The sequence below is a fragment of the Cydia amplana genome, chromosome 4, assembly GCF_948474715.1.
Source record: "Cydia amplana chromosome 4, ilCydAmpl1.1, whole genome shotgun sequence".
NCBI classification, from domain to species: domain Eukaryota; kingdom Metazoa; phylum Arthropoda; class Insecta; order Lepidoptera; family Tortricidae; genus Cydia; species Cydia amplana.
Window position 1 is genome coordinate 1,457,579 of NC_086072.1, and position 27,690 is coordinate 1,485,268.

Here is a 27,690-nt window from a genome sequence, read left to right on the forward strand (position 1 = left end):
TTTTAAAAGCTGAAATTATTTATCTTGTAGGTATTCTAATAATATGCCTTTATACAACGATTCTAGTCCCGCACTCAAAAAAATGTTTGGCCTCCTCTGAAATTAGTTTTCTTCTCTTTTGATAAAATACATTTTTACGAAGTTTCAAGTATGTAGCTTTAAATAAAATTTGAACCCTATACAAACTTTCAACCCCCTTTCGACCCTTTAATTAAGAGATGAATTTTTATAAACGCTGAAATTACTTTTCTCGTATTTTAATAATATACCATTTTACAAAGATTCAAGCCTCGCACTCACAAAAATGTTTGATCTCCATACAAAATTATAAACCCTTTTTCACCACCTTGAGGGATGAATTTTCGAAAACACTAAATGAGTTTTCTTCGCTTTTAATAAAATACCTTTTTACGAAGTCTCGAGTTCCTAGCTTAAAATATAATTTGAACCCCATACAAACTTTCAACCCCTTTTTAACCCTTTTAAAGGATGAATTTTTAAAAACGCTGAAATTAATTTATTGCCCGTTTAAAATAATACCTTTTTACGAAGTTTCAAGTTCCTAGCTTAAAATAAAATTTGAACCCCATACAAACTTACAACCCCTTTTTAACCCTGTTAGGGGATGAATTTTACAAAACGCTGAAATAACTTTTCCTATCTTCTAATAATATTCCCAAATAGAAAGATTCAAGTCGCGCGTTCAAAAAAATGTTTGATATCCATACAAACTTTCAACCCCTTTTTCACCACCTTAGGGGATGAATTTTCAAAAACGCTGAAATTAGTTTTTTTGTATCTTAATTTAATACCTTTTTGCAAAGTTTCAAGTTCCTAGCTTAAAATAAAATTTGCACCCTAAGACGAACTTTCATCCCCTTTTTAACCCCCTTAGGGGTTGAATTTCCAAAAACGTTGCAATTACTTTTTTTTGTAATCGGCTATTATGCCTTTCTAAGAAGTTTCAAAGCATTTGTAATGGATTCAAACTTTCAACCCCTTTTTAACCCTGTTAGGGGATGAATTTTACAAAACGCTGAAATTACTTTTCCTGTATTTTAATAATATCCCGAAATACAAAGATTCAAGTCCCGCGTTCGAAAAAATGTTTGATATCCATACAAACTTTCAACTCCTTTTTCACCACCTTAGGGGATGAATATTCAAAAACGCTGAAATTAGTTTTCTTGTATTTTAATAACATATATTTTTACGAAGTTTCAAGTTCCTAGCTTAAAATAAAATTTGAACTCCATACAAACTTTCAACCCCTTTTTAACCCTGTTAGGGGATGAATTTTACAAAACCCTGAAATAACTTTTCCTGTCTTCTAATAATATCCCCAAATACAAAAATTCAAGTCCCGCATTCTCAAAAATATTTGATCTCCGTACAAATTTTCAACCCCTTTTTTACCACCTTGGGGGATGAATTTTCGAAAACGCTGAAATTAGTTTTCATTTTTTTTAATTTAATACATTTTTACGAAGTTTCAAGGTCCTAGCTTAAAATAAAATTTGCACCCCAGGACAAAGTTTCATCCCCTTTTTTACCCCCTTAGGGGTTGAATTACCTAAAACGTCGCAATTCCTTTTTTTTGTCATCGCCTATTATGTCTTTCTAAGAAGTTTCAAAGCATTTGTAATGGGTTCAAACTTTCAACCCCTTTTTAACCCTGTTAGGGGATGAATTTTCAAAAACGCTGAAATTACTTTTCCCGTCTTATAATAATATCCCTATATACAAAGTTTCAAGTCCAACACTCACAAAAATATTTGATCTCCATACAAACTTTCAACCCCTTTTTCACCACCTTGGGGGATGAATTTTCGAAAACGCAGAAATTAGTTTTCTTGTTTTTTAATATAGTACATTTTTACAAAGTTTCAAATTCCTAGCTTAAAATAAAACTTGCACCCCATACAACCTTTCATCCCCTTTTTAACCCCCTTAGGGGTTGAATTTTTCAAAATCGCTTCTTATCTCTTGTACACTTTATAAATTCAACCTAGTGTACAAATTTCAACTTTCTAGCTTTTGTAGTTTCGGCTCTGCGTTGATGAATCAGTCAGTCAGTCAGTCAGTCAGGACACTTGCATTTATATATATAGATAAAAGCAGTGTTCATTTCCAGAACTCAAATATTGTAGAAATGTTTTAATTACATTATCATAAAGTTACAAGCGGTCGCGCTCCCGTACTAATTACATTAACAAATGATAAGGGTTTTTTTTATTACAACGTTAAACTTATAGTAAGGAAAGGATTTCAGGAGACTTCAGGAGGATTCTTCAAAGTGGAAGGGATTCTTCAGGTGTTAGGTAAGGGCCAGCCCAGGGTAGCTGAAACGAAAAAATCAGGTTTTAATGGACATCTACAAGATAAATGGTTCCATCACACAACGCAACTTGCGTCGAGAGTATATATAAATCGGTGATTTGTTAAAATTTTGCTTGCAAAGAAAGGATGTAAAAATTTCTTATACCAATTTTAATTTATGACATCAGACCAAATTGCCAGACCGCGGTATTCGGAAAACAAGATCCGTTCTAGAGAAGAGAACGATACGATATATGTACTAGATATCAACTAGTTTAGATTTCAACTAGATATCTTTTGCAGCTCAATTCGGGCAAGCAATGTCACTTTTACGTTGAATTATCGTATCTTAAAAGATCTAAAAATACATAACGAGACGTTTTAGACATTGTGAAAATCGTTCAAGAGTATCTCCAGAATCGCGGAAATGTCAAATTTGACAGGCTAGATCTTAAAAATATCGTTGTCGTATCTTGGTGATGTCTAATAGATATCTAGTTCAAAATCCGAATCGGGCCCAGACTATCTGCCCCTTGGAGGATATAATCAAACGGAGACGCCATGTCTGTAATTTTCTGTACAAAACAGTCTGCCGATTTTTGCGGGGGAGGGGAACGTCAAATGTATGCGTAACGTAAAAATAGCCATGTCAGATAAACGTCAATCCATACATTGTGTATGACCGTTGGCCGCCTATTTTCGACAGAGGGGAAAGCCTGTTAATGGCTACTCCGTTTAGTTGTATCCTCCAAGATCTGCCCCAAAAAGATGCTACGCTATCTGTCTCTCACTTTATCTCAAGGAAGCCATTAGAGTGACAAGTGACAACAGCCAAATAAGAAAATCTTGTTTATTTCCATCTTGTACAAACAGCAATACTGTCCGTCGGTGGACCTTATGCCTTTTGTAATAAGGTTTATGAACTGTCACTTAACAGTGTAGGCGATGGCACTCCCTCGACGCAAATTGCGTTGCTATCGTGAATTTTGACGAGCAGAAAAGGAAAGTTTCTATATAGGAGGCAAAAATAGCTAACAGGCCGAGTGTTCAAAATGATTTGGACACGATTTGATTATTACGTGAATTTACGGGTGTCAAGATCATTTCCAACGTTTGTTACACTCCATATCAAAAGATTCCGTCAGGGGCTATTCCATAGTTAATTAGCCACATTGACCTAAGTTAGGTTAGTTAGGTTAGGTCACCTAACCTTTTGAAATGGAAAGCTACTATTAGTTACAACATGACAGTTACCAGTATGTTCATTAATTCGTTGTGTATACAATTTATCGCCCTAAATACACAAAATAAATGGTTCATTAATTGAGTCGTCTCTATTGAATTACGCAACTAAGTGAATCACACGGCGAATCGTCATCGCAAAGGCTATATCAGTCGAGTGCTAATTTATAGATACCCGAATCTGTATTACGAAGCCTCCTATATACATCGAAAATCCAAAGTTCGTTATCGCGTCTCTTTCGCTCGAATATAGAAGCGAGTGCGTTATAGAGGGAGATAACGAAATTTCGATTTTCGACATTCGCTTTAGGCCCTCAGATCAATAGTGTAGTTGGAATTGAGTTACGTTTTCGCGTTTTGTAGATCTGTACAGTGTACAATCAACTTTGTTTTTATTTTGCGCAATCAACGCGTGGAAAAACGTTATTTTTTTCCAGGTCATATCATAGTGTTTGTTTTGATTTCGAGCTTTTGTGAGTATTGTTATATCGTAGAGGCAAATTATAAATTGTATGTGATGTCTACGTGTCTTGAAATTTGAAACAACTCTTTTAGTGTCCTCTAGGCTCTTGTTTCTACAGAAAATTAAGGCTCTATCAAAAATAAAACTATACATGTTTCGGCAAGTAGGTAAGCATAAAAATCCGTGGTCTCTGCCCCTCCTCTTCCGGGAAATAGGCGTGATTATACATATGTATGTATGAATGTACAGTCGCCATCAGATATATTGGAGCGGCCAAGGTGTTCACAATATCTGAACACGCAGTCTATCGCCCTGACAATAGAGGAGTGTTCAGATATGTGTGAGTCCCTTAGCCGTTCCGATATATCTGATGGCGACTGTATGTAAAAAACTGAATCCAGTCCTACAGAATACTACAGATAAATACACCAAGAGTTGAGTTTTTTTTATTATTCCGTGGGTGCTACACGCCTAGAATGGATTAGAGCGTCGAGCCTTATTAGCGAGTTATTCTGTCATGTGACATCATTTAGCACTATGTTCTTAGATGACGCGATTTAAAGATGTTATGTTGTAGGCACTGATAAGCTGCAATTTATTAAAAATAGCATCATATTTTGCAATAAATATTTCAGAGAATAGTTTCATGCGCAAACATTTTTAATCACTACACAATATTTTATAGTTAGAAATTTTGAAGCCGTTGTTGGTCAAATAACTTGGCCCTAGCCAAGATAGCAAACGAAAAGGTACGTGACTATTTCCATACATATACGAGGGGTATTCAAAATATTCTCGGTATGAGAATGAAAACAAACAAGTACGAAAAGTTTGATATTTTTATTTTTCAATATACTCCCCCCCTATGTTCATACACTTAAAAGATCGATCAATTATTTTTTTTAATCCCTCGTAAAAATATTTTTTATCTTTCGTGTAAAAATGCTCCTCCACTGCCGCCTTCAATGCTTCATCGTCAGAAAATTTATTTCCACGCAGATCCTTTTTAAGATTGGGGAGCAAAAAGAAGTCGCTGGGGGCTAAGTCCGGACTATACGGTGGGTGAGTAACAGTTTTAAACCCACATTCAACAATAGCTGCCTTGGCAATATGAGCAGTATGGACGGGGGCGTTGTCATGCAGAAGCAGAATACCTTTGGTTAACTTTCCTCGCCTCTTTTCTTTAATTACATCCTTTAATTGACGTAGAATGTTAGCGTAGTACTGTCCTGTGATATTTACACCTTTTTCTTTATAATCGATTAGTAATACTCCTTCACAATCCCAAAATATCGTGGCCATGACCTTGCCAGCTGAAGGGATGACCTTGAACTTCTTGGGATGAGCTGAACCCTTAATGTGCCACTGCATGGACTCTTGTTTACTCTCTGGGTCATAATGATGAACCCAGGTTTCATCTCCAGTAACTATTCTTTGCAGCACCTCATCAGGATTTTCACCGCACAGGTCAATAAAATCGGAACAACAAGCTACACGCATGTCTTTTTGAAGCCGAGTCAGCATTCGCGGAACCCATCTTGCACTTACTTTTGACATATTAAGATGGTCATGTATAATATCATGTACGGTACCAATAGAGAGATTGGTTACTTGTGCTATAGATTTTACCTTCACTCGACCATCTTCCAATATAAGTTTTTCCACTTTATCAATATTTTCTTGTGAAGTAGCTACTACAGGCCGGCCAGGTCTAGGGTCATCTTCAATACTCTCCCTTCCGCGTTTAAACTCGCTTGACCACTTTTGAATGGTAGATAAAGAAGGAGCAGACTCACGGTAAACACAATCCATTTCCTCTTTTATGGTTTTTTGATTTTTACCCTATTTTGTCAAGAATTTTATCACGCATCGATGTTCTAATTTAGTTAACATTGTCAATTCGCACATGATGTTCATGTTTGTTCAGCAATTGCAGAAAAACAAAAGACTATCTCGGTTCGAATTATACTTTTTTTTAATGTCAATGAATAAACCTTAGCGGCCAGTAACGAAAGAAATTTTAGAAGAGGTCGTAAGATATCAATACCGAGAATATTTTGAACGCCCCTCGTACATTATTTAACACATTCATTGCCACCCAGTCAAACAAAACATCCGCGCCAGGTCACAAAAATTTCGTCATATAAAGCTGTAGTAAGGTTATCTATAGGTAAAACATAACTATTTTGTGTATTTATTTCAAAACCCAGTATCACGATTCCGACTATCGGGTCGTCCGGCCTGGAACCGAAATCATAAAATCCCCGATAGTCGGGTTTTTGGCACTGAATGTGTTAAGTTTCGATTGACGTTTTCAATCAACGATAATCGTCTTGGCTAGGGCCCTTTCCTCAAAAATGCTCAATCTTTCGCTACCTTCCTCCTGTGAGTAACCTTTCTACGCAGAACGCTACATTGTGTTTATACTGATGTAATGTAACATAACAATAACAAGCTGGACAGTACAACGAGCAAACAACAAGCATGTGTTCTCGACGGGGACCACATGTCGTCTTGCAGTCTTAGCTCGATCGACATTCGATATCGAGTCGTTATAAAATTCTTAATGCCCTATTTGGTCACAGACTGCAATGGCTCTGTTCTGGATTGAAATAAATGTTGTATTATGGTTAGTTTGAAATCGTATTGGTTGGATAGTTATCTTAACACTACTAATAAGTCGAAAGCTCAAAATCGCGAAGTTTTTAAATTGTAAATTTTTCGGAAACTTGTCATGTCTTTATTTCTAGTGATTTATTGTATATATATACAACTATGTACAAATAGCGGACTTAAAACCAAATGGAAGTGGCGTATTCGAACAGGCACCTTCAGCTTATGCGGCTAAAGCCCTACACTTCTAGGGTACTGCGTTACGGCGGTACCCGTCCCAATTTCTCGAGTATATGCAATCTTAGGAAGACTAGGCGTCTTTAATAAAGTCTAAGGGTGACGGCGACTAACTCTAAGGCGACGTTTGTTTTAAAATTAGATTGAGATTATATTACCTCAAAGAGCTGAACGCAGCCCGTCTTAAACGGGTTTAAAATCTAATAGAAAACCGCCCAGGCCTTATTTCCCGCTGTGCCGTTTCCTTTGCAAAACCGAGCGAGCAATTAAGGCGGCCTTGTGATAAACAGCCTTGGCGTTTAACCGTATTTCTTAATTTTCAGGAAATGGAAGAATTATCCATCCATTTCGGCTTGTTTTGTTTCTAAATGGGTGGTGGAGCAGAATTTTTACAGTGCTAAATACGAGGGCTGTTTGATAAGTACCCGTTTATGAAAAAAATAATCAGTTGTTTTTGTTTTTATGCATTTATTTTTCTTCATAGTCTCCTTTTAACTCTATACACTTGTTCCACCTATATTCAAGCTTCAATAAACCATCCAAAAAGTATGATTTCGGAAAGTCATTAAAATAGGCCTCTGTGGCGGCAATGACTTCGTCATTTGATCCAAATCGCTTACCACCGAGCCATTTTTTCAGGTTGGGAAACAAAAATAAATCGCATGGGGTCAAATCTGGAGAATACGGGGGGTAAGGCAATAGGGCGTAGGGTAATTGTGTTAATTTAGCCATCACAACTCTAGACGAATGAGCTGGTGCGTTGTCGTGATGAGACAGTACTTTTTTATTTTTTAAATGGGGTCGTTTGTCCTTCAACCCAGCGTCAAATTCATCCAATAAATTGGCATAGTACTGCCCTGTTATCGTTTTCCCCTTTTCTAAGAACTCAATATGTATAATACCCTGCGAATCCCAAAAAACGGTCGCCATGACCTTTCCAGCCGATGGAACGATTTTTGCTATCTTTCGCGCAGGTTCACCCGGTAAAATCCACTGCTTCGACTGCCCTTTTATTTCCGGGGGGTAGTGGTGACCCACGTTTCGTCTACGGTCACGAAACGACGCATAAACTCCTTCGGGTTACGTTTGAACACGGCCAAACACTGCTCCGAAGTAGTCAGTCGGTTCCGTTTTTGCTCCTCCGTGAGTAAACGCGGCACCCACCTCGCCGATACTGTCTTCATACCCAATTTTTCTTCTAATATGTTTTGTACCCGCTCGATTGGAACATTTACAGCATCAACGATTTCTCGAAGTTCAATTCGGCGGTCGGCTAAAACGATATTTTCAATTTTCTTAACCATATCGTCTGTAGTCACCTCAATTGGGCGGCCTGGGCGATCCTTATCAAAGACGGTTGTTCTCCCCCGCTTAAACTCGTTAAACCAGTATCTGACGGTTGTCATAGAAGGAGCACATTCATGGTAAACCGCTTGCATTCTTACTTTTATTTCATCACATGTTTTTCCTTCCAAAAACAAGAATCTAATTACAGACCGATACTGCTCTTTCTCCATTTTCACAATTTTAAGTTCACGCTTTCACTGAATCGCTGTCAAATGAGAAAAAAACAAAAGAATGCTGTTTTTTTTAAAATTTTCCCACCTCTGAAAAATGGCTTAAAACGATTGTATACATATTTTCGGCCCGTGATATTAATACATTTGGAAAACGGGTACTTATCAAACAGCCCTCGTACATTGACAGAATGAATGATTTTTAAGTGGGGTAATTACTAATTATTATTAATCTAAGTGAAATATTTTAATAAAAACGTTACTTACTGAATACCAAGTATAACAACCAACCAATCAGTCAAAATGCACAATAAATCGAATTGTTGATATGTTGCGAAATCAATGCTGTGTCTATTGTGACAAATCTTAATACGTTTGGGTATAATTATCTAGATTATACTATACAAGGCCCTTGTTTGACATCGGATTAGGCACAGATCTCTTCAAGTATATGTATTATTTATTTTATTAATTAGATTTGACCACGCACGGCACGGCAGAATGCAAAGCAGAAGGTGATGAATCGGAAAGCAATTCAACCACATCGAATTAGGACTTGTTGGATTGAACTAAAAACACAATAAGATGTTGAAAAAATATGTTTGTTTAAACGTTTTCGAACGTGTTATCATAAAAATACGGTAACAGTCCGTGTGAGTGCTTGCGCAACTACTGAGGTAACGCACCAATCAGAGCGTCGTAAATGGCCGCCGTTTTATTTGTCAACGGAGCCGATCGCAGTAAACGAATTTAGGAGACCAATTCAAACTTACATTTTGACATCAAAAGGTTATCTAAATGATGGCATTTTGTTCACGTTCGTCGGTGGGCCTCGCTCGTGCCAATACTTGTAATAGCGAAACGCACGGACGAATGAAAGTGATGCCATGTCTTAAGGCCAGGCCACACCGGCTGCGTGTGCGACTGTGCGTAGACGTGCACGTGCGCGTGCGCTAAAATGTTGGAGCCGCGCACGCACACGTCACGCAAGCGGTGTGTCGTCTCTCATAAGGAACTGTATATTACATTGCGCACGTGCGCGTCGACGCACATGCACTCGGTGTGCACAGGCCTTAAGGCCCCATTCGCACGACCGCTTTTACAACGCGCGGTAAAAAAGCGTTTGAATGATAACAAATGGATACATGTGTTTTTATTCACACGATGGCGTTGGCGCTTTTTACCAAGCGGTGTAGGATTTTCGACTTTAAGCCTTGATCATTAAATTGAATTTAGCGTGCAGACAGATTCAAGCGCTTTTTTAACGCGCGTTGAAAAAGCGCTCGTGTGATGGGGCACTTAGCCTTATAGTTACTACAATGAGGACAAGCCTTAGATGGTAAGTTCTATAAAAAAAATTGCCAGTTGGCCTTTGGCATCATAAAAAATTGTTGAGCAGCTAAGTTGTTAACACTAAAAAGAACCCGTCATCTAAGAAAGGATGTGTAGTACCGTCACATAATCTTATCTTTCGTGGTTATAAGAGCGAAACGACTACACGTTTACCTACTTACTCTTTACTGTTATATTAAATATGACACTGGCACTGAGAATGTTCACGTAACGTAAACTGCGAAGTAGGTCAAAAACATATTCACGAAGTTTTGTGAACGATTTAAGGGCTACCCCACACTATCGTCTTCTGAGCGTCGGCGTCTAGTCAGCGCTGTGGAAAATAGCGTCGCTGCGCAGTTGCGCCAACGTTGCGTCGAGCAGCAGCCATAAAGTTGACTAGATGAGGAACTAGAACCAACCAGCAATACAGTATTCCTAGGTTTAACATTAGATGCCAAGCTGCAATGGGGTTCCCACATAAATATTCTTGCAAACAAGCTCAGTTCTGCAGCGTTTGCAGTATGTAAAATACGCCACCTAACAGATGAAAAGACAGCTAGATTGGTATACTTTGCCTACTTTCATAGCATCATGTCATACGGCATCTTGCTTTGGGGTAGTGCTGCCAATGTCAATGCCATTTTTGTTCTGCAAAAGCGCGCCATACGTTCGATCTATAAAATGAGGGCTAGGGATTCGCTTAGAAATAAGTTCAAGGAGATTAATATATTGACCGTATACTCCCAATACATTTATGAAAATATTGTATATGTCCATAAACATATAGATAACTTCAAAAGAAATTGTGACATACATAACATTAATACCAGAAACAAGGACAAACTAGCAGTGCCTGCAACACGTCTGCAAAAGATCAAAAACTCTTTTAAGGGTAACTGTGTGCGGTTCTACAATAAACTGCCAAGTAGTGTAACTGAACTTCCATTTAATAAATTCAAGAAACATATTAAGAGTAGATTAATTTGTAAAGCCTATTATAATATCAAGGATTATGTAAATGACAAAAATGCCTGGGACTGAGCTGACTTACGCACTTCTATTATTTATATTGTTTCTGTTGACTTTTATTCCTTTTTTTTTGTGTTTGACATGGTCTTTTTATTTATTGTTAATTGTTACGAATTGTATTGTTTTTTAATATTATTATTTTCTGTTTTAATCAATCATTGTAATATTACGTATACTTTGTATGACTTGTCAAAAGTGCTTATTAATTCATTATTAAGCCTACTTGAATAAATTATTTTTGAATTGAATTGAATTGAATTTGACGAAAGACGCTCTCTAATGGTTCCGTCACACAGGCGCGTTTTCCGAGCGGGGCGTGAGCGTTTTATATGTAAAAGCGGCGCGCCCCGCTCACGCCCCGCCCGGAAAACGCGCCTGTGTGACGAAGCCTAAAGGATTGAATAGACTAATACTGAATCAGCAAACTTCATGTTAAGACGTCACTGAATAATTATTAGATTAGAAAAACTATTAGATTAGATTAATTAGTGTGTTTTCATGGAAATCTATGCGAATTAATAATATTAGCTAAATAGAACGTTCTAGAAATAAACCCCAAAATGTGAGGCAAAATTTTACCCCATTTCCGTAGGTATAAGATGCTTCTTGGCGCTACGCGTTACACATAAACATCGCTCATCAAATTAACATTAAAATATTGCGAGCAACTGTCAAATATTATAATAAATTATACAGAGACGACACATTTTCCACACAATCAAACGTTAACGAACGCACCTTATACAGTTTTATACAATAGGCCCTTAATCGTGGCATATAGATACTACCACTATTATTATGTAACTGAATCAGACCAGCTGGTGTTACTAATTATAGAAGTGTGACTCATACGTAAGAAAGTCAGTGCCACAAATAAGTTTCAATAGACACCGCTTGTACTTAGTTACATACTTAGAACACGACCAAGAGCTAGCTACGAGTATCACGGTTCATGAGTTACAGCCTGGTGGCAGACAGACAGACGGACGGACAGCGGAGTCTTTATTAGTAACAGGGTCCTGTTTTTACCCTTTGGGTACGGAACCCTAAAAACCTACATTTCCTTATTAATTACACTAATTACTTAAACATGCATTAATCAAATGCCAGTCGAGGAAATAGCATATAGCCTTCAAGCGGTCTTCCTCCGTTGCACGCTTTTACTAGGGCAAGGATTGTACTAAGGCCACTTTTGTTAACACACTAAAATGCATTACGTTACGTGCGTTTGCGTTTCGAAACTGTAATGCAAGTGTTATTTTAAGGCGCAAGATGTTACTTAAAGTAAAAGACACTAAATGCGTTATTAGCTTTGCTACAGCTTACGCGCGTGTTTTGCATTTGGTGTGTGTTGGCCTTAAAAAAATTGTTATTTCCATCGGGACTACTTTTTCTCGTATCGTATGATCGGCAGCACCGTAGAACCACTTACTGCGATCCCAACATTTTCGACATTCCTTCCACCTACAAACCTACACTACATTACTTTTAATTATGTATCAAAACATTTATATGTCGTCAAGAGTAACAAGTAAAATTTAATATTGTTAGTGAGTCTCACGACAGCTCCAATCCTACCTCTTCAAATTAGATTAGTGCATAAAATATTTCAGCTCAACTAGGTTCTACAGTGCGGACGAAGCGTCGGAAATGAAGAAAAACTTGTTTTTCACAGTCCCGTTTTGTGACATAAAGAGTACAACAATATCGAGCACAGAGTCAGAAAACTAAAAGGCCAAGTCCGTCCGGAAAGCCGGAAGCCCGGACGGACGGTGGCCTGGTATCCGTTATCCGACTAAACGTGCAGTTTTTCCAACTTACTGGGTGGAGCTGTGAATAGAAAAGTTTAAAGGATTGCGTCTTTGTATGGCTATAGCGCTGTTGTCAAACTCGGGCAAATCCATTCGATCTTCTCAGCAAATATCTACCCTATTACCTTTTCTTAATACCAAAATCGCATCTGACAGAAGGATTTACCCGACTTTGGAGTTAATCGACTCCAATACAGATCAGTTGCAAACAAACTGGGCATTGATAGACCGAATCAGCCGAATATGAATATGATGCTCCATGCCAGTAAAAACACACCCTGAGGTCCCTGAGTGTTAACAAACTATAGTAGACTTGCTTTCGTTATGTTTTTAAGATTTTGCCCGCGCCGCGAGTTACTGTTGGTCCTCGGAAAGGAAGCGGCAGAGCCAACGGCCATATACATATACATTAATTTTTAATTCCACCCACATGGTGAAAAGATTCACTGCCTATGGATAAGGTCTTGGTGGTAAGCCCTGATGCATAAGCTTTCGTCTAGTCTAGTCTTAATGAAGTTCTGTCATTTGTAGAAAAATATAGAACATTTATAGAACTTCACTGCGTCGGGAATCCGCGAAAAGGTAAGCCGAAGGTCTAGTTGTAGGCCTCGGGCGAGGGCCTAGCCGTGGCCATCGTCAAAGTTTGGAGCCCTGACCTCACCTGTCTTTGTCGTGAGCCTGTGGATACTGCAACACCGTCTGCTGTTGTTCCATGTCCACCACGCATTGTGTGCCGAGTTCGAGTTCTAGAAACAAACAAAAACATTATTAGAGTTAAGACATAAGTCACGGCACCAAAAATATGTCGACATATATCAAAATAGCCAAAGTTCTCACAATTTGGAATATGTACTATCAATTTATGTACTCTCATCTGTATTTGGTACATTTACAAATACAAAATTATGCTACCATTTTACGTAGACTACCTACTTACAGCAATTTTCATATGAAAATATCATATGAAATGATATTTTTTTAATAATGTCGTATAATAATAAAAAAATAACTTTATATGTTTTAGAGCATAAAGTTCCCTGCTTTTTACATGAAAAATGTTAAAAGAGACATTAGAATATGCTTGGAAGGTTTTTTTATTAACGTTTCATCGAACATCATAATTAAATTACCTTTAATAACGTTCGGTACATTTTAAACGTTATTTTTTCTTAATTTACTTTTAAGCTCAAGTAAATACTACATTTGCGTCTATCTAATCAAGTTTCAGAGTGTTAATGCTAATAATGTTATCTAACATTGTTCCAACTCATAGACATTAACAAGTCTAATCTAGGCAACTGTGGCACTGATAATGAAACAATTAAGTCAATGGAGCAATTTCGGCTCAGTTGATAGAAATCTAAGCTCGACTGATGTGAACGTTTCAGAAGTGTGTACGCAACTACGCATAGATAAGGTGTGGTGTAGGTAAGACGTACGTAAGTAAGGAGATGAGAGGTGGAATAGACGTGTGCGCCGATTAAAAAATGATCGGCGGCGGCGTTTGCCAAAAAATCGGCGGCGGCGGCGTGATTTCTTCGGCGTGAAATCGGCGTGACCTTGACTTTCAGGTTTCTTAAGAAAAATCATTAATTAGTTGTTTTTCTTGAAGATTTGATCAATCCAGGTTGCTGGACAGTGAACTACATATAGTTTTGAATATACTGTGAGTAAAATAGGGGTTGTAAATGAATATAGCATAGCTATAATAACTTAAATTTCTCTAGTAACTGGCTTGCATTAAGGGGTTACCTGGTCCCAATGACCTTTCGATCCGATCGGTAACTCTCAATTTTCTCATGATTTCATTGGCTTATCGTAATAAAAATGACGTACTTTAACAAAACAGAACTCCAAATGTCCTTGAATTTTGCTAGACATAGTGGACTGCTATGGCTTCTGTTTATTAGTTTTCTTGTCGTACAAGCAGTAAGCACCAGGCTCACTGAGACGTATCTTCTTTCTCGTTTTCACATTGCTGAGGATTTACGACCACATGTACTTTGTCTCCATTTCGCGCGGTCAGACTGCCGCAAGCCGACCTCTTCATAGCGTTCTACCATCTCACACATGCTCCAACTCGAGCACGTCTACTATTCATTCCTAAATTCGTGTGTTTCTCCACATCATGCGTTGGTATGTCCGAAGAATCTAAGGGCTCACCCATGGCATGTTGTGAAGAGCTGAGTGGCGATATTGAGCTCTCTGAGAAAGAATGGAGGGGTTTGTTCTTCTAGCTGACCAAGGTATAAACAGCAGTCTTCGTTAACACTACATCTTAAAAGCGCCAACCACTTCACACTTTTTGAGCTCCACGTTTCGGCACCATACCACCGGCACTGGTTATCAACCCAAGATATAAACTTACTCGCTTTTTCGTAATCGCCTTAATTTTGGAATGGTTGATCTTTTAAGACCTCTCTAGAACTTTCATCTTCAAGTTTCTTCAGAAGAGTAGCCATTTCGATATATTTTTTTGTTGTTAATCCCGTCAGGAAGGCGACAATAGTAGCACAATTTGTTACAAGAACTTATAACCATAGCATCGAGTGACAAGATAATGATGCTTTACCCATTTACAGCTTCCATATTTCCGCGGGGCAAGCATTTGCGCTGTTCGTCTGATTGACTGTGAATTTACAGTGTTGTCACTCTGTCTCTCTCTTCTCAACATTTTTGGCACACGACTTTTTTTTAGGAAACTCAGGGTCTCGAGAATTTTCGCACACCAATGTTCTTAGATTTTCGCTTGACTCTATTACATTAGCCCTGTTTTCGTTGTCTAGTTAATTGTAAGTCTTTTCATGATGGAGCATTCTGCCTTCGTATGTGAGGCAATGTGAATTCACTATTAACAGGAAAAACCCCTACTTCATAATCTTTATCTTTACTTTACATGGTGTATCAAATAGTTTGTGCAACTGGCTATTCTATTTCATTTAATTAATAATTGATGTATATTTGACAACTGTAACATATATTATACAAAAAATCCATATTGTAATCCAAATACCAACTAGGAATAGCTAATTAACAACACTCAAGGTCACGCCGATTTCACGCCGATCATTTATCGGCGGCGGCGGCGTGGCAAAAAAGGCCGGCGGCGGCGGCGCTTTTTCGTAAGCACAAACAAACGAGGCAATACATAACATAAAAGAAATCACAAAATAAGATTAAAGTGCCACAAAATGACCTCACACTTCAGGTCCTCCTGCAGAGTCAGTCTCCTGCAGTCAGAAACAGCAATTCAGGCTACTGGGAAAAAAATTGGAGAGGATTTTAAGAAAGAGAAGAAAAGTAAGTAGGACGAGGTCAATAACAATATTAACAATGGTTAATTTAATAATAATACCATAAAATCCAAGTTTAAATCCGCATATATATCCTAGAAGCCAGATGCGGCTAGTCGTTGCTCTCCTCCAATCGATACGACGTGCATTTTAAGATTGATTTAACTCTACCTTAGAGTCACGCAAAGTATTTTAGGGATTCGAATGTCGCCTGTAAGTCTAGCTAGTAGAGCAGGCACGTACTTCAAATTCATATTCAGAGTACAGAATACAGACTGAATGTGCCTTCCGAATGCCAATGAAACGGGAACGTCGCTGATAGACAAGAACTATGTTCGTAATTTCATATCTCCGCGTTGTGTATGTATGTGTAGGTGTTATTAAATGTCAAATCAAAGTGTACCGTACAGCTACACATTAAGTCAATGATGCAGCTACACAAAAGATAGTGACAGCCAAAGACCGAAAATGCTCGAACAATTCAACACAACTTTGTTACCGTAGGAGTAAGAGTTTCTTGCGATACATTTGGCCACTTTGGCTTTCACTGTCTTTTTGACGCTGACTGTAAATTAACTACGTCAGAGATAAACAAAGACTAATTACTTATCGATATATCAAAATGACGTACATATCTGCGTCATTAAACGTATTACAAATTAAAGATATCTTATTGATACGGTTTTAACACCCCCTGGCACTGATTAAAATAACCGACTTGGTTTCACATTACATCTCAAACCTTTTTTGTAGTAGAAGTGTTGCGAGACTTGCACCTTTTTACATGTAATGTTTTTGATGCGATCTTTTTTTTTCATGCATCACAAAGCATGTTCACCCTACTTCGTGTACGGTAGCATGTTCACATTATTACCTGATATTCCATTCATCACAAAGCCTTTAGCAATTGTAGCGTGCTCGCAATACTAGATGCAACAGACGGTGAGTCAGACGATACCTACTTGAAGCCGGTTGTGGCCGTTCGATGCCAGACTATGTAAACGGTACAAACAGCAACACTCTTCACTGTCCATCGGTGGACCTTATGCCTTTTGTAATAAGATTTACGAACTGTCAGTTAACAGCGTTGGCGATGATACTAGAGGGCGTTGTTTCCTGGCAAAATAAGCTGTTAGCGGGTCAAGAGCCGAACGAACACTTGTGATGAGTTTGTTTGTATAAGTAAAGCACGGTTAACGGGATTTGTTTTTTTTAGACATCGTAGTAGTTCTTTTGACAAGGACAAACACGCAGCGTGTCTTTACGACCTTTGCGACTCCGTTCTACAAGTAATACCCATTTTTTGTTTCAACAGGTTTGGCGGTCTGGCGCACTCTATCTATTTTCTATTTATCTCAACTATCTCGAACAATAATATACTACAATAATATACAATAATAAACTACAAAACATTCATACTCGATTATTTTGAACGGGTTACACGGGTCACGTATTTTTGGATCGAAACATGTCGAGATTGTCGAGCATTTTCGACTTAATAATACGTGAGTGACCCGTTAAAAATAATTTCAATAGACATCTCGTTTTTATCACCACGTAACGTCTTGTTACCTGTACAACAAGATGGAGGCTCTATAGTTCGTTTTTAGGGTTCCGTAGCCAAATGGCAAAAAACGGAACCCTTATAGATTCGTCATGTCTGTCTGTCTGTCTGTCTGTCCGTCTATCCGTCTGTCTGTCCGTCCGTATGTCACAGCCACTTTTCTCCGAAACTATAAGAACTATACTGTTGAAACTTGGTAAGTAGATGTATTCTTTGAACCGCATTAAGATTTTCACACAAAAATAGAAAAAAAAAAACAATAAATTTTTGGGGTTCCCCATACTTCGAACTGAAACTCAAAAATTTTTTTTTCATCAAACCCATACGTGTGGGGTATCTATGGATAGGTCTTCAAAAATGATATTGAGGTTTCTAATATCATTTTTTTCTAAACTGAATAGTTTGCGCGAGAGACACTTCCAAAGTGGTAAAATGTGTGTCCCCCCCCCCCTGTAACTTCTAAAATAAGAGAATGATAAAACTAAAAAAAATATATGATGTACATTACCATGTAAACTTCCACCGAAAATTGGTTTGAACGAGATCTAGTAAGTAGTTTTTTTTTTATACGTCATAAATCGCCTAAATACGGAACCCTTCATGGGCGAGTCCGAATCGCACTTGGCCGCTTTTTAGCATTAGAAAAAAGGCAAACGATCTTGATGTGTCTTTTAATTGAAAAACATGTTTTAAAAATAAGTCACGGCAAATATTTAACAATTATGAATCTAATACGATCATTTATATTCTTCTGCTTTCATAAGTATAAGTTACTGATTTTTAAAAAGCGTTATTCAATTAAAAGACATGTCAAGATCGCTTACCTTCTTTCTAATGCAAAAAAAAACGAACTATAGTTCAAGGTCGAGTTAAGGTCGCTGAAAGCCTATAAATATGTAGCAGGGCAATTTTGTTGGCGGACACGAAGATAATATTACTATTTCAGAGTAAATGCCACACCGTTATACTGGTAGTTTAATTTTCATTGGTTATTTAAGTTTAAAATAGGTATTGTTTTTTTTTATCAGCCTAACTTAGTGTCCACTTCTGTCGTTAGTATTTTCCCACTCATTTCGGATACATCCAAGTCGTCCCGCCATATACCTTTCGGTATTATGATTGTTTTAGAATATATTACGAATATGGCACTTATGGCAGTATGCTGTGGGGTTTTCGATTTAATTTTAAATACATATGTACATTGGCCTAGTTGTTTTATATTCATCAATGAGTCATTTTTAGGGTTCCGTAGCCAAATGGCAAAAAACGGAACCCTTATAGATTCGTCATGTCTGTCTGTCTGTCTGTCCGTCTGTCTGTCCGTCCGTATGTCACAGCCACTTTTTTCCGAAACTATAAGAACTATACTGTTGAAACTTGGTAAGTAGATGTATTCTGTGAACCGCATTAAGATTTTCACACAAAAATAGAAAAAAAACAGTAAATTTTGGGTGTTCCCCATACTTAAAACTGAAACTAAAAAAAAAAATTCATCAAACCCATATGTGTGGGGTATCTATGGATAGGTCTTCAAAAATGATATTGAGGTTTCTAATATCATTTTTTCTAAACTGAATAGTTTGCGCGAGAGACACTTCCAAAGTGGTAAAATGTGTGTCCCCCCCGCCCCTGTAACTTCTAAAATAAGAGAGAGTGTATACTGTATGTTCCGAAAATCGTTATTTCCTAATTGCAGTTAATACCATTCGCATTATTTCTCACTTTATATTTTTCTCGTAATCTTCCTTTCCCTATAGCAACTTTAGTCATTCGCATATTTTTCCATTCTATTTTTTTTTTGAAAAACTTATTTTCCCGGTATGTTTTGTAACCATTCGCATTATTTTCCAACTTAAATAGACGGAGCCCCGCTTCGCGGGGCTCCTATTTCTGGGCGGTTTGCCCTTCGGGCATCTGAAGCTACCTAACGAACCTAACCTACTTACCTACCTACGCTTTTTTCCCCAAAGTGTAATGTTTTCACGGACGTCTCACTAAATCAATAGCTAGGTAGGTTAGGTTCGTTAGGTAGCTTCAGATGCCCGAAGGGCAAAGCGCTCAGAAATAGGAGCCCCGCGAAGCGGGGCTCCGTCTAGTTAAGTTGCAAAGGAAATGTTTTTTGAAAAGAAACAGTCCGACGAACTCCAGATTTGATGGACACCCCAGCGTTTTTCATAGTTTGTTGTTGTTATGTCAGGCAGAAAATAAGCTACTAATAAATACATAGAATGGGTAAATATGAAAACGGTTCAAAAACATATCGAGAAAATAAGCTACTAATAAATACATAGAATGGGTAAATATGAGAATGATTATAATTGCTATTGATAAATGAAGCTTACGAGAAAAATAAAAAGTGGAAAAAAATGAGAATGGTATTAACTGCCATTTAGGAAACTACAGTATACACTCATAAGAGAATGATAAAACTAAAAAAAATATATGATGTACATTACCATGCAAACTTCCACCGAAAATTGGTTTGACCGAGATCTAGTAAGTAGTTTTTTTTTAATACGTCATAAATCCCCTAAATACGGTCCCTTCATGGGCGAGTCCGACTCTCACTTGGCCGCTTTTTAATTCAATGCTAATTTAAAGCTAATTACAAATTCGTCGGTTGCACCAAGCCGTCTGTAAATCGAAATTTAATTTTACAGGTTCATTTCATAATAATAAGTATATTTACGTTGATTGCCATTGGTGGAACCGTACCGTATAAAAAACGCTGACAGTGTCATGTCACGTTCTCATAACATTAAATCACGGCCAAACTGTGAAAGAGAATCATACGATGATGCATTTGAGCAACTGTTTATGAAATTAGGGCCGCCTTTGGAGTTGAAGAAGATCTGATCAAGATCACAGAAAACAGAGGCAATAAAGATTCTTGGGGTCTTTGTTTAGCAGTGGACGTTTTCTGCTAATCACTACATTGTGATATGAATCATAGTGATTCAAGAGGAAGGTTTATGTATAATTTGTTAACCCGTGCGAAGCCGAGGCGGGTCGCTAGTGATACATATAATGCTAACAGTGAAGACTTAAAAACTAGTAGGTACTGAAAATAAATGGTCATTGAGTGACCAACAGCGATAATGACATCCTGAAAACATCACGGCCAAACTGTTACCACCCTTACAAACTACATATTTTATTGTAAGTTCCAACATAACTTGGTCTAGAACTTGATACAAATGTTTAATGGGAATATTGGGAATGCACACTTATAATGGATCTAAACAGCTGTAAAAGTAAACAACGAACATCAATCGTCAATTCAATACGATTGCGCAAACTTCTTCGAAAGTGGAGCGATCTTATTAAGGTACCACAACCAACTGACCAATAATATACCCTATTACAAAGACATTAACTCCACAATGGTCAGCTGGACCGCGGTTATCTACCGTGACGAACGCTGATTGTGCGAATTGCTTTGTTTACGTAATATCATCCTGGGTTTGGTTTTCCGGATATTTGTAATGTACTTTCGCCATAAAAAATTGCGATATAATTTAAGTGAAGACATCGTTTAGGGGAGACCGCCGAAACCGCTCTTTATTTGATTTTCTTCGGTGTTAACTGTTTGTGAAATATAATAGGTAATGAAGAATCTTTGAATTATCGTGACATCCCACATAACTTAATTGTAATTCACATATTCAGCTATAGTAGTATCGCATGCCGTGTTTGTAAATTTTTTCAGCATAACTAAGTACGTTTCGTATATTATGTTAAAATTTATGCAGACAGTTCTTTGTGCGTACTTTGTGCGCCGTGCTTCTTGAAGGTTTGAAGGTCATATCGGTCGGAAATAGGTACCGCGGGCGACAGTTTATGCTACTACTACTATCCAAAAATCCCAAACTATACTACTCTACTTTTAATCTAAGTACTATACTATTTTCTTTTATTCAAGAGTGCAATGCAATACCAGATAAGTAAGTACCTATTTATGCATATCTATTGTAAATTGTAACATACGTACTGAACTGCATTTTATTGCCATTTGTTCCAACATGCATCCGCCAACTTAAATGACACATTTAATCGTAAAAGTCGGTATAAGAAAAACGTCAATTCTCGTGATTCTCTTTACATTCACGGTGCAAACTGCGACATCCTCGCACGTGTACATTTAACACACAAATGTGTATGAACATGTGTGTGTATGTGGTGTCGTACTCGTATCATATGTGTGTGTGCAATTCAGCGCGTGGTGCACGCTGCATTGCAAATGATGCGCCGTTTCTCCGAATGGCGGCTTTTCAGAGCGGCACCAAGACGTAGATTTGACAAGAGCTACAATTGACAAGGCTACTATAAAGAAGCTAGCTTAGACGATGTGGATTTGCCTGCATGTCACAATACTATAAAGCTAGCGTATAAAAGTGGAGGTTGCGCGTAGAACCACAGAATAAATAATAGTAGTACTATGTACAGAAGATTCACTCTAACAAAACGCGTCTATTACGACAAATATGACCACTAGGTCGCGCAAGCGCTAGCAGGCGTTCGTTCCTTAGTGGTGCACGGCAACTACTATGGCAAGACACCATAATTGGTGTGGGCCGCATGTACTTGTAGATAGATACTTGTTAGCGACGCGGCAAAATCGCAGAGTGAGCCACGCCTGGTAGAATTAAAATATGAGGCAGGGAAAATGCGGCTTTGGATTATATTACTCAGTGTATGAAGTGAGAGCTAATTTCAAAGAAAGATCCAAAATGACCCAGGTGGGTTTTGAACACACGACCTCTGGTCTATAAGCAGTGTGATTTATTATTATCAAACATCAACATTTATTCAGCAAATAGGCCACATGGGCACTTTTACACGTCAACATGGAATTTACATACAGCAAAAAAAAAACACATCAACAATTATAAAATACAACTAAGCTGCAAATATCAAATCAAACTAAAGTATTACATAGAGATGTATAAAGTCTCTAAATTTCGAATTACAAAAAACGCTATAACAATAGTATTGAAAAAAAAACTACAAAGATACAAAAACTATAATCTAAAATTATTTAGAGATGTAAATGTCTCTTAAGTGTCATCATAACATGTAATTATCCTCTAAAATAAAGTTACTAAATATAATTAACATTTTGTTAGAACCATTCTTCTAAAATTAGTTCTTCATTATTTTTTTGGCCACATTGTTGTTGTTATTTTAGTTTTTTAAGGAAACCAATAAATAAACAAACAGATTTTTACCAGTATATCAACCTGAATATTTGCCTTGCCTTTTTAGGGCAATAAATTCTAGAATAACGGCCTTAGAAAGTGTAAATAAGATCTGTAGGTTGATGCTGACTTAAACCAAGGTCATGAGTCATGACATTTAAAACACAGGAAACCTGTTTAGCTTCTTTTTAAATACAGTTTTTTTTATGCGCATGTGCAAATGTGTTGTATTATTTTATGGCAACATACGAGTCATATTACAGAAGAATGTAGGTATAAATGTGAATGTTATCTGCCATGTTGAAATGTTTACAGACTTGAAAGACTAGTATTTAATACACAATTTTTTTATGTGTCAACGATCTTTTTGTGAATTTATTAGTATTAAATTTGGTCTGCATAATAATTAAATACTATTATGAATTATATTTACATCAATAAATTGCTCTTAAAATTAGCTTAAGATAATATAATTATATGTAATAAGTAGCTATACTATTCATAAGTGGTTGTTGCTAGTCTAACATGTATAAAGTATATTTGAACTTGAAATTATTAAAATATTGTTGTTTTAAAAGGAAATTGTAAACCTTAGTATTATATTTAAAAAAACTAAAAAAATTACGAGTACTGGCAGTTTGTGCCATATAAAATCAGTTCTGGGAGTTCAGCTTTCCAAAGCTGCATCTTATTTACACATATTAGGGCTACAATATTATTTAACAATACCGAGTTTTAAACATTTCAGTAAATTAAACAAACTGATCTACAGTAATCTAATTATATATGTATGCATGTATATCATGAATGTTGCTGATAACATAAGTAACTGATTGTAGGTAGTTATCATTAATATCAATTATATTTGGAATTGATACCACACAACACTACTTCATGCTGCATACATCGTGCTGTCACTCTTTGGTGCTAGGACAATTTAACAACCTTATAACAAAATGTATTATACATTACTCAAGCGTATAGGCTATTTCATTTAACTGTTTAACATTTTTAACATTACCTGCTACCTTTTTTCAATTTTGGTAAAAAAAGATGCTTATTTATACATATTGTATATTATCACACATTACATACAAATCATATTGATAAATAATCATTTATGGAGATTTCATTAAATGACCTTGCTATGATGATTTTTACTAACAACAACAACAAGTAGATTTTTTTGAAACTAAAACATTCAGCTACAAAACATGGACTTCACAAGTAAAATAAACTAAAGAGTTTAGTTTTCCTTTCTTTCTTGACATAAGGTTTAAGGGTACTGGCAGCTATAAAATTATATAAAAAAACCTATACTAGATAGAATTGAAAGACGTAAAACAATTTAAAAATAAATAATAACAATGATTTATAAACAAAGACTGTGTTGTTAAATAAAACTTATAAAACTAAATCATAATGAATCAAAAACAAGGTTGCATACATTCAAAATGAAGCACGTACATCAAAGATAAAGTAAGACAAGAAATAGAAACCAAGAACAAAGTGATTCAATATAAAATGTACTAAATTCAAGGTAAAACGTAGTAATTTCACTAATACTTAATTTTTAACTTTTAGCCAAAATGTTTATGTGTACAAGTGACGTTTTTATCGTAGAGGTAAAAGGAGCGATATTAAAAGATAATGTAGTGTAAACTGTTAGTCACCTGCGAGATAGCAAAATATTTATTAGCAATTGAAAACTCCTTACCTCGTCTGTTAAAGGGTCGTACCCGAACGGCTACTTTTATCTTATCCGAGGCCATTGTTTCACTTAATTTACACAAATACAATCAAAACACAACACTTAGCACATGAAAGTATAATAATTTATTGCACATATTCACCCATATTCTAAAACAACAAAATCCATTATTTTACGTTATGATCACGACGTTCCCAAATTGACACTGCCCGTCCGCCATGTTGTTTTTACATGGAAATAGTGATTTGACACGATTTAGCAAACCGATAAACCGGTAATAAAGCCTGCCATTCACTTCTTATAGTAGATTGGACGTCGGGGTGGCGTTTTGTATCGAAACTTAAATAAAGATAACGTTTTTGATTTAAAGTGAAACACGGTTTTTCTTTAATTTTCTGTCATAATACTCTGAATTAAACATGAATTAAAGTAAATATAGTTGGTCAAACCAAATTGCCAGTAAATAAGAAAAAAAAACCGTACTCATCTTTTTTTGGGTGCTAGTACTAGTGTAAGACAAAGATAGTAATATTTCACAATTCATTTGAATTATTAACAGTCAGTTTGACAGTCCTTTGACAAACTATAGTAATAATAGATTTGCGTCTGATTTTCAAATTGCAACACTTACGTCTGACAGCTAAAGTTGACATTTCATATGTCATAATAATTACGAATCTATTTTCGTAAAAACACTTTACGACTTAACTCAAACCCGGTGCTTGTTTTGGTAGTTATAAATTTATCGTGGAAGAAAACCATTTGTATGTTCATTTGCCGTTGCTTTGAGTGTAATCATAAAGTTTGTTACAGGTCCAAATAAATTAGGTAAAGTTTTTCCAAAGGCAATCAAAATGGCAGCAGATCCGCTATTCGGCTGGGATTTAACTTTTAAAACTGTCGAAAAAGATATAAAACGGAAGTCTGATGTGCTCATTGCCTTCATACATTGGAATTTAACTAAAAGAGGATTCCGCACTATTGGAATAGGCGACGAGGTTCGAGATATCTTTGAACAAATTTTAACTACTACAACATACATCGCATTTTATACATGCTGGTAAATACGTATTATATTTACAGAGAACCCTGTCAGGAGATGAGGACAAGAGCGAGGTGCTGCCAACGGGCTGGAATGATAAAGACAACTATACTTTGAGATACGTTTTGGAGGGCAAATTGTACATTCTACATGGATTGAACACAGATGGCACTCTCATTGTCAATTTAATGGTAACATACAGTCGTTTTTATGTAGTACAGCAATTTCTAACTACATTAAACACTGTTTTTATATCTCACAAAAAAAATTACTTCAATTATAAAGTATTGGTAATTGAGTTCTAGTGGTTTACCTTTATTTTGTCAATTCTGTAGGCCTCAAAGTACCAAAGGTCTCTAACAGTGCATCTATTATCCTATAGAATATAATAATCTGGGTTCAGAATATATTTAATCTACCCTCAAACAGCACAATGATCTTACATTACACATTCTTAACAATTCCAGAGATCTGAAGACTTGGCAGTATCCAACCTTGCCTTGAAGATAGACGATACTGTAAAAGAGACCAGTGGCCCCATAGCCAAAATGCTGCCAGGCTACAAGGACCTCATGTACAATGTGAAGCGGGATCTTGTTGATACTATCACAGAGAGGCCTACTACTACGGCTGAAACTCAAACTTCTACCAGAAGTAAGTATAGCCCAAAAAATTGACTTTATTTTTTTGCATTCGGCCAAAGTATCACAAATCTTACCTTTGACTTTATTTTATTTGGCTGCTGTTTTATTTGGTACAGTTTAATTATTAAACCAAGCCTTAGTATGTCATCATTCATCATCATCAGACCAAATATTAGCTTACTAGTGTTTCAGAAGTATTTCAAGAGTAGCATATACACTGTATTTTTTCCAAGGTTTTTTTCCAAAAACACTACCTAGTCTAATGAAAGTATAATAATTCATAATATGTTGCCACATATTTATGGTTGAAAACAATCAATAAGAAATATTGATTATATTGAAAATCTCATACTCAATTTAATTTTTACAATAAATTGGGTATGAGTTTTTTACAATGTTTGTAAACAAAGTCTCATCTTTGCCATAGGTGTAAATGTAATGGTGTCAACGCCAGATTATATAAGATGATTTAGATTAAAATTGGAAGTAATATCATTAAAGTTTAACACTGTAAGTTATGGAAAGAAACAAGGTAATTATTGAAAAAGAAAGATGTAAAGCAATCTTATCATGAATTTTTATTTAACAAAAACTTATTTTGAATATTTTTATTTTTATTTACAGGCGAACCAAACAGGAGGCTTCCCGATGATCCACTGAGAGTGCCTCCAAGACCACACCCATCTGGCCCGCACCCTGACACACGGGATTTGTGGTATTTTATTTAACAATTATTATTTTATGACAGATTAATATTTAATAGTCTGTAAAGTATGTGAGTGGAGGCATGATCACTCACGCATTGAGTAATCTAATCTCATACCATCTATTAAAAATTGGTTCAGTATTTTTGACTTAAAAGAAGACAAAGGGACGAACACATACTCAGGTCAATTTTTCAATTTTTGGCTTTGCAACAGTCGGAAGTAAAAAAACTGATTATTTACATTCAAGAATTAAATTTTTTGTTATTTCATTCAGGGAGCCTCCGACAGCACCTCTCCCAAACATCGGGCGCTCAGATCTAGACCCTTTCGCTCCCGGCGGTGGGGGTATGCTGTTCAACCCGTTCGGACCCCGACGGGACCTCGAGAACCCTGGCCTCGGCGTACCGGGAGGCTTGCCGAGGTAACTTATATCAACCGGTTCAGTATTAGACCCCTATGCCGTTCAACCTGTTAGGACCCAGCTGGACCTCGAGAACCCGGGACTCGGGTGCCTGGTGGATTACCAAGGTAACTTATATCAACATTTTGCTAAGATTAAGACCCTTTTGCTGCAGGCAAACGCCTGCTGCTGCTGTGCTATGCTGTTCAACCCGTCGGGATCTCAACGAGATTTTGAGAACCCGGGACTTGGTGTGCCGGGTGGATTACCGATGTAACTTGTATCAATATTATTTTTGCGCATTTAACCACATTTTGTTGTTATTCCAGAGGGGCAGTCCCTCCAGGCGCGCGCTTCGACCCGTTCGGTCCCGCGCCCGGCCCCCCCGCGCCCGGCCGCCGCCCGCCCCCCGACGCCGACCACCTGCCGCCCCCTGGAGGCTTCAACGACCACATGTTTATGTAGCCTGACCTAACGATAAAGACAATAAACTTTTTTGTTGGACGTGTTGTACCTTTCATTTCAATACACAGTTCCACTCCGACATTCATACGCGCGCGCTCTC

General features: G+C 37.0%; 2 protein-coding genes across 4 annotated transcripts in view; one reads left to right on the forward strand and one right to left on the reverse strand.

Annotated features, from left to right (window-relative positions):
• LOC134663099 (kinesin-like protein KIF13A) overlaps positions 1-24,556 on the reverse strand; it is a 247,270-nt gene extending 222,714 nt beyond the window's left edge. Inside the window, exons 1-2 of the mRNA XM_063519432.1 lie at positions 24,339-24,556; positions 13,228-13,312 (exon numbers count right to left, since the gene is read on the reverse strand). Coding sequence (XP_063375502.1) covers positions 13,228-13,312; positions 24,339-24,393 — 140 coding nt within the window. The 5' untranslated portion in view covers positions 24,394-24,556. The remainder of the gene's footprint in view (positions 1-13,227; positions 13,313-24,338) is intronic.
• LOC134663082 (proteasome inhibitor PI31 subunit) lies at positions 24,074-27,595 on the forward strand. 3 transcript variants are annotated; one of them, XM_063519407.1, is made up of 7 exons: positions 24,074-24,161; positions 25,146-25,330; positions 25,416-25,565; positions 25,842-26,028; positions 26,643-26,733; positions 27,000-27,146; positions 27,455-27,595. In XM_063519407.1, the coding sequence occupies exons 2-7, from the start codon at positions 25,187-25,189 to the stop codon at positions 27,588-27,590; spliced, it is 855 nt and encodes a 284-aa protein (XP_063375477.1). In that variant the 5' UTR covers positions 24,074-24,161; positions 25,146-25,186; the 3' UTR covers positions 27,591-27,595. The 3 variants fall into 3 exon arrangements, with proteins under 3 accessions (XP_063375477.1, XP_063375478.1, XP_063375479.1); XM_063519408.1 differs by lacking the exon at positions 24,074-24,161 and adding an exon at positions 24,979-25,062; XM_063519409.1 differs by lacking the exon at positions 24,074-24,161 and having other exon boundaries at positions 25,136-25,330.
• Positions 27,596-27,690: the final 95 nt, after the last annotated feature.